Genomic DNA, 12,944 nt, shown 5'->3' with positions numbered 1-12,944 from the left:
GGGTAAGTTGATTATGCATCAGGATGTATGATAAACAGAGTAGCAGCAGTGTATATGATAATTGTGTGTGAGTGCGTGTGTGTCAGTATGAATGTGTGTTCTTGTGTGAGTGCGTGTGTAGAGTCCTGTGAGTGTGCATAGTGTCAGTGAAAAATGTTAATAGAAGGGTCAAGGAGATTTCCGGGCCTACCTTCAGCTCCAGTATTGTTCTAAATGGAAGAAAAGACATGAAACAGTTTGACACCTGGAGAGTAAAACCCTCAGTAAAACGAGAGCTATCTCTGATGGTACTGCATGGAGAGGTGTTTGGGTGTTTCTAATAGAGCTGTGTCCTGCAAGTGGAGTAAGACGCGCACACACACACACACACGCACTACCACACACTTCAGCTCTTTAAATGATCAGCCGGATGGCTGCATGATGCTGGTTCATAGTTTACAGCATCAAAAACTGTAATTCTGCAATGATCTAATATGCATTAAGATCTGAGAATGTGGAAATGAAAACCAAACAACAACCTGACTCTCTCCCAGCAGATGCCTCCCACACTACCTCCTCGGAGATCTCAGTCCTCTGAAAGTGTAAGAGAGCACGTCCTTCATATATCTCCGTTGGTGTTTTTTTTGGTCCTGTGGTACTCTTCTCTTTCTGGTGTGTGTCCTTCCTTTTCTTCTTGGTCCTTCTTATTGATGGAGGTGAATACGATTGTTATTTTTTGGGAATAACCTTTTTGTGAGACTCTTGTTACTCTAACAATCTAACCTTTTAGTCTGTTGTTCACTGCTTTGTCTGTAAGTCAAGACGCCTACCTAAGTAGGCTCCACTGCTTGACCTTTCATAGTCAACCTATTTTATTGCGCCAATTGTTAGCTACCTCTTCTCATGATGATTTAACCGTGATCACTCTGAACGCTAATTTCCACTATCTTTTTTGCTGGGAAATATACATAGACTGACTGCTCACCAAGTGTCAAACTGACTAAGGTATCCAGTTAAAGTAATTTCCAAGGTAGCCCTCTCATGTGGAATTGGGACTAATGCATTTCATTCTCCTCCTTTTAAATGTAAGGTTACATAATAAAGGCCAGGCCTGTTCTTTGTGCATTGACCTGAGAAACTGGCAATCACATTTCATTATTCTGGTCCGATGTGTATAATGTGGGATTACTTCCCATCTCTTCCTTTAGTTCTAGTGGTTGAGAATGGTAGATAGTATTATTAAGTTTTTAACAAGAGTTTACATAAGGCTTCCTGTTCTCCTAGTGCCTCCAGGCAGCAGCATGCAGTGTCTACCAGAGGCAGGGCTCTACATTGTGACCATTGTACTTGCATATGTGCCTAAATATTTTCCTCTGCGACCTGGAATTTTAATTTAGGGGCACCAGTGCGCCTAGAAAAATTAAGGATTTTAGCTTTAATTTCTCAAATATTTGCCATTGTGCTCCTAAATCTTGTCTTGCATGTCTTTGCATGCGCCGACATTTTTTAACTTAGGCGCACAGGTGCTCCTTGTACAAAAGGTCAGCGTAAAGCTCAAATCAGACATGCTGACGCAGAGTGGCCCATAACTAGTCTCTGCACTGCATCGAACCTCTCACCTGGATAGAGACCAGGCTTTTTCATAAACTATAATGTGCTCTAGGTAGGGAAATTCCATTGCTTTTAGAGTTTTAGCCTTTTTCTTTACAACTGTGCAAAAGCACTGTTGACATTTACATCAAAACCCTACAATTATTCCTGTGTGAAATGACATCTCTCCTTGAAAATGATCACTGATTGAATTAAGTGTCAGTCATGTGGAACAGCCATCTGTTCCAAACTAAAGGGGCCTCATGTAAAGAATAGAGCCCGTCTCTCATGACGGAGCACATTTGTCCTGCAAGTGGAGACTGAAGTGTTTGGGGGACACTGTGATAGTGGCTGACAGCTCTGACAGCAGTGTTTGTTGGTCGACTGTCTCTGCCCTGGGTCCACAGAACTAGAATGGGGGATTCTATTTCTCATGTTGGGTCGGCCTGTCTCTGCCCTGGGTCCACAGAACTAGAATGGGGGATTCTATTTCTCATGTTGGGTCGGCCTGTCTCTGCCCTGGGTCCACAGAACTAGAATGGGGGATTCTATTTCTCATGTTGGGTCGGCCTGTCTCTGCCCTGGGTCCACAGAACTAGAATGGGGGATTCTATTTCTCATGTTGGGTCGGCCTGTCTCTGCCCTGGGTCCACAGAACTAGAATGGGGATTCTATTTCTCATGTTGGGTCGGCCTGTCTCTGCCCTGGGTCCACAGAACTAGAATGGGGGATTCTATTTCTCATGTTGGGTCGGCCTGTCTCTGCCCTGGGTCCACAGAACTAGAATGGGGATTCTATTTCTCATGTTGGGTCGGCCTGTCTCTGCCCTGGGTCCACAGAACTAGAATGGGGGATTCTATTTCTCATGTTGGGTCGGCCTGTCTCTGCCCTGGGTCCACAGAACTAGAATGGGGGATTCTATTTCTCATGTTGGGTCGGCCTGTCTCTGCCCTGGGTCCACAGAACTAGAATGGGGGATTCTATTTCTCATGTTGGGTCGGCCTGTCTCTGCCCTGGGTCCACAGAACTAGAATGGGGGATTCTATTTCTCATGTTGGGTCGGCCTGTCTCTGCCCTGGGTCCACAGAACTAGAATGGGGGATTCTATTTCTCATGTTGGGTCGGCCTGTCTCTGCCCTGGGTCCACAGAACTAGAATGGGGGATTCTATTTCTCATGTTGGGTCGGCCTGTCTGGTGTGTGTGTGTGTAATCTTTCTGCTCTATGGCCTGTTGATACTGCTGCTTCGCTGTTGAATGAGTGTGAGGGAGATGGGTTTGGGACAGGTGTGTGTGTGTTTCCGGTCTTATGCGGATTCATGGTGAATTATACCTTATCAGAGTACCTGAGCATCATCTATAGTTGGATGATGGATGAGATGGGGGAGGTGTGTTCTGTGTGTGTTAGAGGCATGCTTCTTGGGGAATAATCGATAACAAGTCCTCTTGGGTTCGGGTCGATTGCCATATTTCTGTCGTATATTTAGAAAGGAGAAAGAAGGAAACAGAGTTCTCTGAAGTAGGGAAATAATAGCTAGATCATATGCAGCCCCAGTTCTTTTCGTCTAACCAAATGTGTGTTCTTTCCTGTTGAAGTCTGATTCTGTTTGACATCAGGTACTGTAAATGAATTAATGAAAGAATGGCTCGCTGGCTGCTGCTGTAATATTGAGCCTAACTACATTGTTACAATGCTTTGGCTACAGGCTGCAAAGGCTCATAAGACAGAAATGTTGAAATTAAATGAATTAGACTACCCTGCAGTCCCTCTAAAAATGAAGTTGTAACATGATACTCAGATGCGTAGCCATTTTTGATCAATTAATAACATTTCTATGTATTGGTTAGCCCATTCTCTTTTCACAGCCCCCGGTCTCAGACAAGTCTGGTCAGCAAGATTATACATTATTTAAGGGTTCATTTACAGTTACTGTACTGCAGTGTGGGATTCAATGCATGTGGGTAACTATTGTCCCTTTGGTGAGAGGTGTGGCAGCCATCTTGTCTTTCCCTCTGACACTCTGCTCTGTTCCTCTCCTCAGATTGAGAAGATCATGACACTGATTGGCGCAGGCATCGATTTCTCCAGAGACCAGCAGTACGCTACCCCAGGTACGGTAAGATGACAGTCCCCAAAGCATTTTATGTAACTTAACATGCAGTATTATCATAGCATATGCAATGTATCCACTTACTCTGCTTCGTGAACATGGTCCAGGTTACATTTCCCCTGTCACTTTCATTTAAGAACATCCCAACCTAATGTCAACTTTTATTTCCCTGGTCTACTATTGAAACTCTCTCTTTCTGGTCAAGACTCCCATGATCCATCTTTCCAAAGTCCAGCTTTGTATTATCTTTCCTATAGTCAGTTCTGCGTGTTGTTGGGTATAAAGAGAATCAATACATTTGATAGTTTCTTTCCTCTAGGTCTTTATCTTCCTCTACCATCTTGTGTAATCCATTCCATCCCAGTTAGAATGGTGTGCTCTGTGATTCCAACAATGTGTCCCTAGTGCTATAAGGTAAAACCTTTTCATTACACGCCTGGCTGTTTTGGCTGAGATAATTCAACAAGTACATTTTTTTCCAGAATGTTCCATTTCACTGCTTTCTGTTTTCTCCAAAGCCATGGCCATTAGTCTTAATAAAGTATGTAATTCAGTTGGCATTGTTGTTCACGCCTTGGCATCCTATTTGTGCTTGTGTGTGTCTTTTAGGCATTTAGGGGACCCACCACCACCACTTCATGTGTATGTTGTTTGAGCTTTGTAATGGTCCCTGGAGACCAGTCATTTGAGCCATGTGAATAGCTTAAAGCCGGGGAACTGAAAGATACTGTAAATACATGAATCATGATACCCACACTGACGGCATGGAGGGAAGGGGCATACCTAGTCTGAATGCATTCAACCAAAATGTGTCTTCCGCATTTAAACACCAACCGCTCGGAATCAGAGAGCATGTAGGAAGTGATGAATGGGTTGATGTTAGTGATGACTGAGTCGGACACACAAATGTACCATCCGGGTGGCAGCTGGCTCTTTGAATAGCACACGAGGGACCTGTTATAATAGTGGGTGACCAGAGATTACATTAGTACCAGTGAAGGACATGGCGATATTTTGAATGTAGATTAATAGTTGAGTTTATTCAGCCATTGTTAGAAATTACTTTCAACAATTCCCAGTGTGTTCTATGTAACCTAAGTAGAAGGTGTACTGTAAGGACATGAATCCATTGGCTCACACTGTGGCTGTCCTTGGTTTAAGGCTGTCTCAGACACTGTTTTCTGACCCAGATTGGTACACCACTTCTGTCAAAATGTCTTCACTGGGGGTCCGACACTGTACCCCCCACTCACTGGTTTTGCCCTCGTTTCCTTTGTGGCTGCAGGACAATATGGCTAAACTTGGAAGGAACCAAGTGTATTTCTGTAAATTAGATTTACTATAGACCCATTTTAACAGATATCTGTGCAGTCACAGAATTATGTGCACTGAATATACCACCTATGTTAGCCTAAAGTACAGTCTGCTACTCTCCTGTAAAGCTGTCCTTTAGCTCCGATGGATAGTCACTGAGGGACCAGGGGACTGTGGGAGTGAACCAGAAGCATGGCCTCCATTCCTGTCAGCCTCCTCCTCCATCCTCCTCCTCTGCTCCTCTCCACAACATGCTGCTTCTTTACAGTCACAGAAGGAAGATGAACCAGCCTTGAACGTTAAGCCCATGGCGATGTTCCAATGAAGAAAGAGAAAAAAGGAAAACCGTTGGCCATCTCGTTATTGCATTCTGGCAGTTTTTCGCTTGTTTGTTGTGGTCTGCATTTGGAGTGAGCTGTTAAAATATTAAGAGGCATGTATTTCAGGGAATGAGCTCATTTGACCTTGCAAACATGCATTAAGGCAAGAATAAGGCAAGCCCACTGCAGTAAAGCTGTTGCCCAGGACGGCCTCTGCTGCGCTCCGTGGGCTGTTTGGGTTGTTAACCTTCCTCTGTGAGCCTAAATCAACTAAAGCATATTTTCCACCAGCCACACCCCTTAGCACCATCTCAATGAGTTGACTGTCATGGGATCATGGGACCTGCTGCTAGGAAAGGCTTCTTTGAGGAAGGCTGTCTTTCTGTTGCACACCATGTGAAAAGACTCTGTTCTGTCTTCTGATCGAGTTCAGTGTATTCCTTCTCCACAGTGGTGGTGGTAGATAGCGGCGGAGCTATGAAGTTCCCCATTGCTGGTCCCTATAGAACCTGTCCCAAGTCCCTGTCCTATTCTTCTCTGCTGGCAGATGGAGAGATATAGAAAGAAAAAAGAAAGGGATGGTGATCAAAAGATCAGGGACTAACAGAGGACAAGTGAAAGCAGTGAGGGACAGGGTTCCCTGTAGCTGAAAGGAATGGCAGCAGCTCACACTCAGACAATGAACAGCAGCCCTGTGGTGTCTCAGAGAAAGAGAGAAGGAGAGAGTGGAGGGAAAGGGAAGGGGAGGGAGTAATGGATGAAGAGCAAGCGAGTTGGAAGTCGGGAGTCAGAGTGAGCGAGAAAGAGAGCGAGAGAGCGAGGAATCTCAGGCAGCAGTACTGTGAACAGTCCAGACAATGGAAGGACACCACCTCGAGCATCTCTAGGATTGTGTGCGGACCGTCCGTTTGCCTGAACACCTTGAGTGGAGTATCGGAGTTAAAGCAGAAGGGAGCCTGCCGTTAGACTCGAGCAGTGACAAACAGAACGTGTGCCTGAAGAACTGTGGTCTCAAAGCTTTCATGCCGGCAGCATAGGAGTTTAACCTGGAGACTTGCAGCAGGTCTTAAAAGCCGCATGAAGTAGTGGACTCTGGATACTTGCTAGATTTGTTCCTAATCTGAAGTGTAGTGGCTGTGGACAGGACTGAAGTGTGTGTGTGCTGTGAGGACTAACGTGTGTGTGTGTGTGTGTGTGTACAGTATGTTTTGTGTATTATGACAGGATCAGAACTCTGGGTTCACTCTGACAGGACAGGGTCAGGGGTTGTAGTAGCATTTCTATAGGTTAACAACGTATTGATTGTAATATAGATTGTTTTGCATTAGATATCTCTGTATTGATGACTTAAATCTACTGTATCTATTACATCATTTCGGCACAGAAATAACTGATTCTCAAGATTGGCCTGAAAGCAGTGAGTGCCCTAAATTTTAAATATTGAAATGATTTGCAGTTAATTTGAAGGATACTAGACCAACTGTTTGAGTGGTGATGGCAGATGGCTGCACAGGGGGACAGATTATTTTTGCTGGAATGTTTTAATATCCAGCTTTGAGTTAAATGAGTGATGTTGATCCCAAGTCATGCGAGCGTGTGACCATTTACAGCCTAAATCGTTAGGATTAACTCAAAGGTGCATGTTTTGAGTTAGCTTTGATCAGAATGAGTTACTTAATGTATTAGATTAAATTGTTTACAGGTCCAGAGTGAATGCCCCATCTCAGCACTTACACACCCCACTCCAGTGTCTTCTGTTTCAGGAGTCACATGTAGACATTCAGTTAATTCTAAGCACAGCTAGTAACCTTGATTGATTCATCATAGCCATCTAAAGCTAATTACTGTCACTCTGTTTTCAATTATCACCGCGGTCTGTCGTTCCTCTCTGCCACGCTGGGTTTCCTGATTCACACATGTAGTCCAGGTGGGAGACTCCTGCCTGGCGTGTGATCTGCTGACCGTGTGGAGAAGTGGCGAGAAACTGGGATGGGCCACGGATGAACTGTCTTAATCGTTCGTCTCCTGCTGCTCCGTGCGAGTTCTAAAGAACTTTTCACTGGGAGAGAAACCCCCCAACTGCTGTGATACGCTTCTCTCTCGTTTCAGAGATCCTCTCCCTCATTAACAACTGGAGCAAATCAGCGGGAGGAGGAATCAGCAAGCTTGCAACTTTAGACAGAATAGCCTATTTCCTGTTTCAAGGGAACCCATCTTGTGTAAATAGAATGTAGTATATGGACCATTTTTGTCTAAGCAGGAAAATGTTACATGTGTGGCTGTTCTCGAACCTGTTGAATGTATTTCTGTTTTTGAGTGCTTTTGAGCTGGTAACCAGAGCAGAGTGGAAACAGCATTCTAGCTGTTAACTAGGAGAGGGGACCAGAAGCCCCTCGCCCCCTGAGACCCAGTGGTCTTTAACTCGATCCCAGGTGAAAGTGGTTTGGCCCCCGCTGTTGTGTGGGAGCCACCGCCTGCCCACTGTGGTGCCACCGTCACGCTGTCTCCCCTGCCCACTGTGGTGCCACCGTCACACTGTCTCCCCTGCCCTCGTGGTGCTGGTGCGCTCGGTTCTGCTGGCCCAGGATGATGTGGCAGTGCCATGTGTCGTCGTCGGAGTGCCGCTGCTACCGGCTCAAAGGCTTCTCCCTGCTCAAGCGCTTCCCTCTGTCTGCAGGTGGGGCGGCTGGGCGGCTGCTGGATCAGCCCGTGGGAGACTGGCTGGAACACGTGGGGCTGCCGCAGTACGAGAGCAAGCTGCTGCTCAACGGCTTCGACGACCTGCACTACATGGTGAGTCAATCTCACACACACACACACACACCCCTCCTTCCTCTCTCGCTGTCTCTCTCTCTCGCTCTCTCCTTATCCTCTTAAATTGTACCTACCTCTCACTCCTTTGTGGGCTAATCTGGGGCTGTCTCACCCCTGTCTTCCTATCTCACTGCCTCTTTCTCTCATCTTCTGGAACTCTGTCTATTCTTTTGTTCTGCCTGCCTACCTCCTTTCAAAGTCAGTCAGACCTCAGAGAGTCAGTCTCCTCTTCTTCCTTCAGTTGGTATTAATCAAGTATCGATGCAGCCATCCATTAGCCTTAGCAGATCCCATTAGCTTTCCCTGTAAATTCCAATTTACTGAAACCCCCCCTGAGATCCCTGCCTCCCCCTTTCATTCAATCACATGTTCCTGATTCTCCTCTGTGCAATAAGACCCAGGTCCTCAAGGGGTCATGTCCTTCCTTGTGTGATGTCTTTGTCATAGATCTCATTCACGCCAGGAACTTTTTGAAGAATTGCCGTTTCACACAGGTTAAAGCCTATGTTGCGTAATTGATTGCATCATTGGGTTTCATGATTTAAGCTTCATCTTGAAAATAATTGAAAGGGGTGTTTATGTATGTAATGTCACCAAATATTCCATGCAATTTTCCTCATTGGATAATTGAATACAGTTAATCAAATTCCCTGCTCAGATTACATGTGTGGTACAGTGTTGAGGCATGCATCATCTCATTGGAAAGGTCACCTTTTAGCATTGCCCTTCTGACAGGACTGGAGCAGTTGGTTGGTTTGATGCTTGGATGTTGATTTATTGGGTCCCCTCCTTTCAGTGGCTGTCTGATTAGATGATGTTCTCGTGGTTGGTGGCATTGGCATCGAATCCCCTTAGTGTGATGTTCCTGTTTACTAAATTACTCTGTAAACAAAATTAACGAAAGCATTTAAAGATGAAAATATCAGTGAACCCCCTAGGCTCCCTCTCTCTCTCTCACACACACTATTTCTAACACACACACACACACACACTGACAGTCAGTCACAAGTGCTGTGAATAAATGACTGTTAAATATTTCCAAGGACAGTGCCGTGATTAATAAAGAGCCACAGCCAAGAGCACACCACAGCAGTGCAGATGGAGCAGTTAGGGTTTCAAAGGTATATTACTGGAAACATTACCAGTAAACGACCAGCAGGTGTATTACTGGAAACATTACCAGTAAACTACCAGAGGGTGTATTACTGGAAACATTACCAGTAAACGACCAGCAGGTGTATTACTGGAAACATTACCAGTAAACTACCAGAGGGTGTATTACTGGAACCATTACCAGTAAACGACCAGCAGGTGTATTACTGGAAACATTACCAGTAAACTACCAGAGGGTGTATTACTGGAAACATTACCAGTAAACTACCAGAGGGTGTATTACTGGAAAAATTACCAGTAAACTACCAGAGGGTGTATTACTGGAAACATTACCAGTAAACTACCAGAGGGTGTATTACTGGAAACATTACCAGTAAACTACCAGCGGGTGTATTACTGGAAACATTACCAGTAAACTACCAGAGGGTGTATTACTGGAAACATTACCAGTAAACTACCAGAGGGTGTATTACTGGAAACATTACCAGTAAACTACCAGCAGGTATATTACTGGAAACATTACCAGTAAACTACCAGAGGGTGTATTACTGGAAACATTACCAGTAAACTACCAGCGGGTATATTACTGGAAACTTTACCAGTAAACGACCAGCAGGTGTATTACTGGAAACATTACCAGTAAACTACCAGAGGGTGTATTACTGGAAACATTACCAGTAAACTACCAGCGGGTATATTACTGGAAACATTACCAGTAAACTACCAGAAGGTATATTACTGGAAACATTACCAGTAAACTACCAGAGGGTGTATTACTGGAAACATTACCAGTAAACTACCAGCGGGTATATTACTGGAAACTTTACCAGTAAACGACCAGCAGGTGTATTACTGGAAACATTACCAGTAAACTACCAGAGGGTGTATTACTGGAAACATTACCAGTAAACTACCAGAGGGTGTATTACTGGAAACATTACCAGTAAACTACCAGCGGGTGTATTACTGGAAACATTACCAGTAAACTACCAGCGGGTGTATTACTGGAAACATTACCAGTAAACTACCAGAGGGTGTATTACTGGAAACATTACCAGTAAACTACCAGAGGGTGTATTACTGGAAACATTACCAGTAAACTACCAGAGGGTGTATTACTGGAAACATTACCAGTAAACTACCAGCAGGGTGTACCCGCTGGTAGTTTACTGGAAACTTTACCATTAAACTACCAGAGGGTGTATTACTGGAAACATTACCAGTAAACTACCAGAGGGTGTATTACTGGAAACGTTACCAGTAAACTACCAGAGGGTGTATTACTGGAAACGTTACCAGTAAACTACCAGAGGGTGTATTACTGGAAACGTTACCAGTAAACTACCAGCGGGTGTATTACTGGAAACTTTACCAGTAAACTTCCAGCGGGTGTATTACTGGAAACATTACCAGTAAACTACCAGAGGGTGTATTACTGGAAACATTACCAGTAAACTACCAGAGGGTGTATTACTGGAAACATTACCAGTAAACTACCAGAGGGTGTATTACTGGAAACATTACCAGTAAACTACCAGAGGGTGTATTACTGGAAACATTACCAGTAAACAACCAGCGGGTGTATTACTGGAAACTTTACCAGTAAACTACCAGGATCTTGATATCTTTCAAGGATTTTATGTAATCTTTCACAAGACATCAAGTGGCCCTTTTGGGTACTTGAGATTATCACAGGTGTCTGTAATTATCTCTAGCCCACTGTGTGGCCTTATCACAAGTAAAATATTTGAAATAATTAAATAACATGATTTTAAGGATAACATATATCGACAAAGCGGTAAGACGTTATCCTAAATATAAACCATCAACTCAGTGAATACCATTATTTTTTATACACACTTTTATTTATTTCACTATGTCAATATGTATTTGTTGTCAATGTTTTGGCATCCAACTGGGGGTAGTTGCGAAATAACTCAATAGTTGGAAGAGTTGCAGAGTTAATAGAAAATAATGGCATTGTTAAGATTTTTTCATTAATTAGGCTATATTCTAATGAACCATATGATTTATCTACTAGAAATTCATGGACAATATGGACACATATAAACAATGACTACTATATATGAATATATATATATTTTTTAAGTTATTCAAGTATACATTACCAAAGTTATGATAGATTGCCATAGATTTTCTGTTAATTACCAAAATTACAGAACATTTCTGTAACTTTGGTAAATTATCGGTAGCTTTGCAACCCGAGTCAGGGTTGAGCGAGGGGGACAAGGAAAGGCTTAACACTCGAGGTATCTAGGCTCTGTGCCAAACGGAAAGCTGCACAGTACACACAAAACCTATTCAGCCTGTTCACAAGTCCAACACAACCTGTGTTATCACGCAGCTAACAGCAGTTATGTGTTTGATGACATTATTACTGTTGGGAGCCCCATTGTGCCCAACTCTCACCTTACAGCTGCTCAGCCAACACTTCCACAGTCTCACATTCTTTCACTCATAATCAGTTGACTGCCTGAGTACCAGCTGCTGTCTCACCATAATTGAACTGTATGTCAATAACTGGTGGGTTGGTGTTATTGTGGTGTTGCCAGGCTGACAAGGGTTATCCAGCCCCTGGTGTGCTGTGTTGTTGTTTTCCAGCCATGGTGGTTTTTAGCAGCTTCAGTAATGATTGATGGAGGAGAGGATGGAGGTCCCTGCTGGCCAGGCAGAAGAAGAGTAGGCCGTTGGGCCGGGAGCTGTAAATTAAAGAGCCATATTGTGGTCAGAATGAAGATGTCCCTCCTCACCTAGGCTTAACTCTCTATCCTAGACAGACACACCTTCCCTGAAACATTCACCTCTCAAGAGAGTTAGTGTCTCTGTTCTTCTGTCTGTGTGTGTGTGTGTGTGTGGGCTTGTGAGAGAATATTTAGAGGCTACTTCCCCCCTTAAAATATCTACAGTGACAGTCACAGGTACTGAATGTGTCCTTCCCCACAAATGATGCATCATTTGAACACTCCGAGTGTTGGTAAAGGGATGCAGTAGCAGCACTTTCTGTTTCCCCCGGTCTTTCCTCTCTTCTCCAGACAGTGAAGGTCCAGGGGAAATGTTGATTGTTTGCTATGGTCACAGTCAATTCCGTTAGCGGGCGGTCATCAATTGTAGCCTACCGAGTGTGTCTCTGAGAACAGAGAGAAGAGACTGCCTTTCCTTGTTCTCTCTCCTTTTATTCCCTGGTTGTTTGTATCCTCCCTCAGTGGTTTAGATGTACCCTTGTACAACAGACACTAACTAGACTTTGTGTTTAATTAACGCCAATCTGATGTATTATCCAGCTCTGCGGTGTACTTTGGATAAAAGTCAGCCTTGGCTTCAACACAACCTTGGAGACAGCAGCCTGACCAGGAGCAGCTTGGCCTGGGTTTATGGTGCTGACCTGCCCCTGGCCTTGTCTATACTGCCACTTTGGTTTAATGGCTGAATGGACCAGCTGTGTCAGAGTGGATACGCTACATGAAAATGCACCTGCTATGATTATCTTTAATGAACTACTACATCATGAGAGCATACTCTGCATATGCCAGTGAATTGCAGATCCTTCTCCAGTGTGATTTTAAAGGGCTGAGTTGTTTACATTTTCTCTCACCTCCTGATTGGTTTATTTCTCTGGGTTTCTGCATGGCTCTGATCTTCCTCTCCCTTCATTCTCTCCATCCTCCTTCCCTCAATCCTCTCCAA

The 12,944-nt window shown here is 44.1% G+C and overlaps 1 protein-coding gene across 6 annotated transcripts in view; it reads left to right on the top strand.

The window, feature by feature from the left end:
- LOC115132623 (ankyrin repeat and SAM domain-containing protein 1A-like) overlaps nucleotides 1-12,944 on the top strand; it is a 131,525-nt gene that overhangs the window by 92,648 nt on the left and 25,933 nt on the right. For 5 of the 6 annotated variants that reach the window (XM_065020781.1, XM_065020780.1, XM_065020783.1 and 2 more), the window contains 3 exons: nucleotides 537-581; nucleotides 3,610-3,679; nucleotides 7,990-8,105. In XM_065020781.1, the coding sequence (XP_064876853.1) occupies nucleotides 537-581; nucleotides 3,610-3,679; nucleotides 7,990-8,105 (231 nt within the window). The remainder of the gene's footprint in view (nucleotides 1-536; nucleotides 582-3,609; nucleotides 3,680-7,989; nucleotides 8,106-12,944) is intronic. The other variant, XM_065020782.1, reaches the window with a different exon arrangement.

This window comes from Oncorhynchus nerka, linkage group LG7, assembly GCF_034236695.1.
Source record: "Oncorhynchus nerka isolate Pitt River linkage group LG7, Oner_Uvic_2.0, whole genome shotgun sequence".
Lineage (NCBI taxonomy): Eukaryota > Metazoa > Chordata > Actinopteri > Salmoniformes > Salmonidae > Oncorhynchus > Oncorhynchus nerka.
This window is presented reverse-complemented; position numbering and strand designations above follow the sequence as displayed.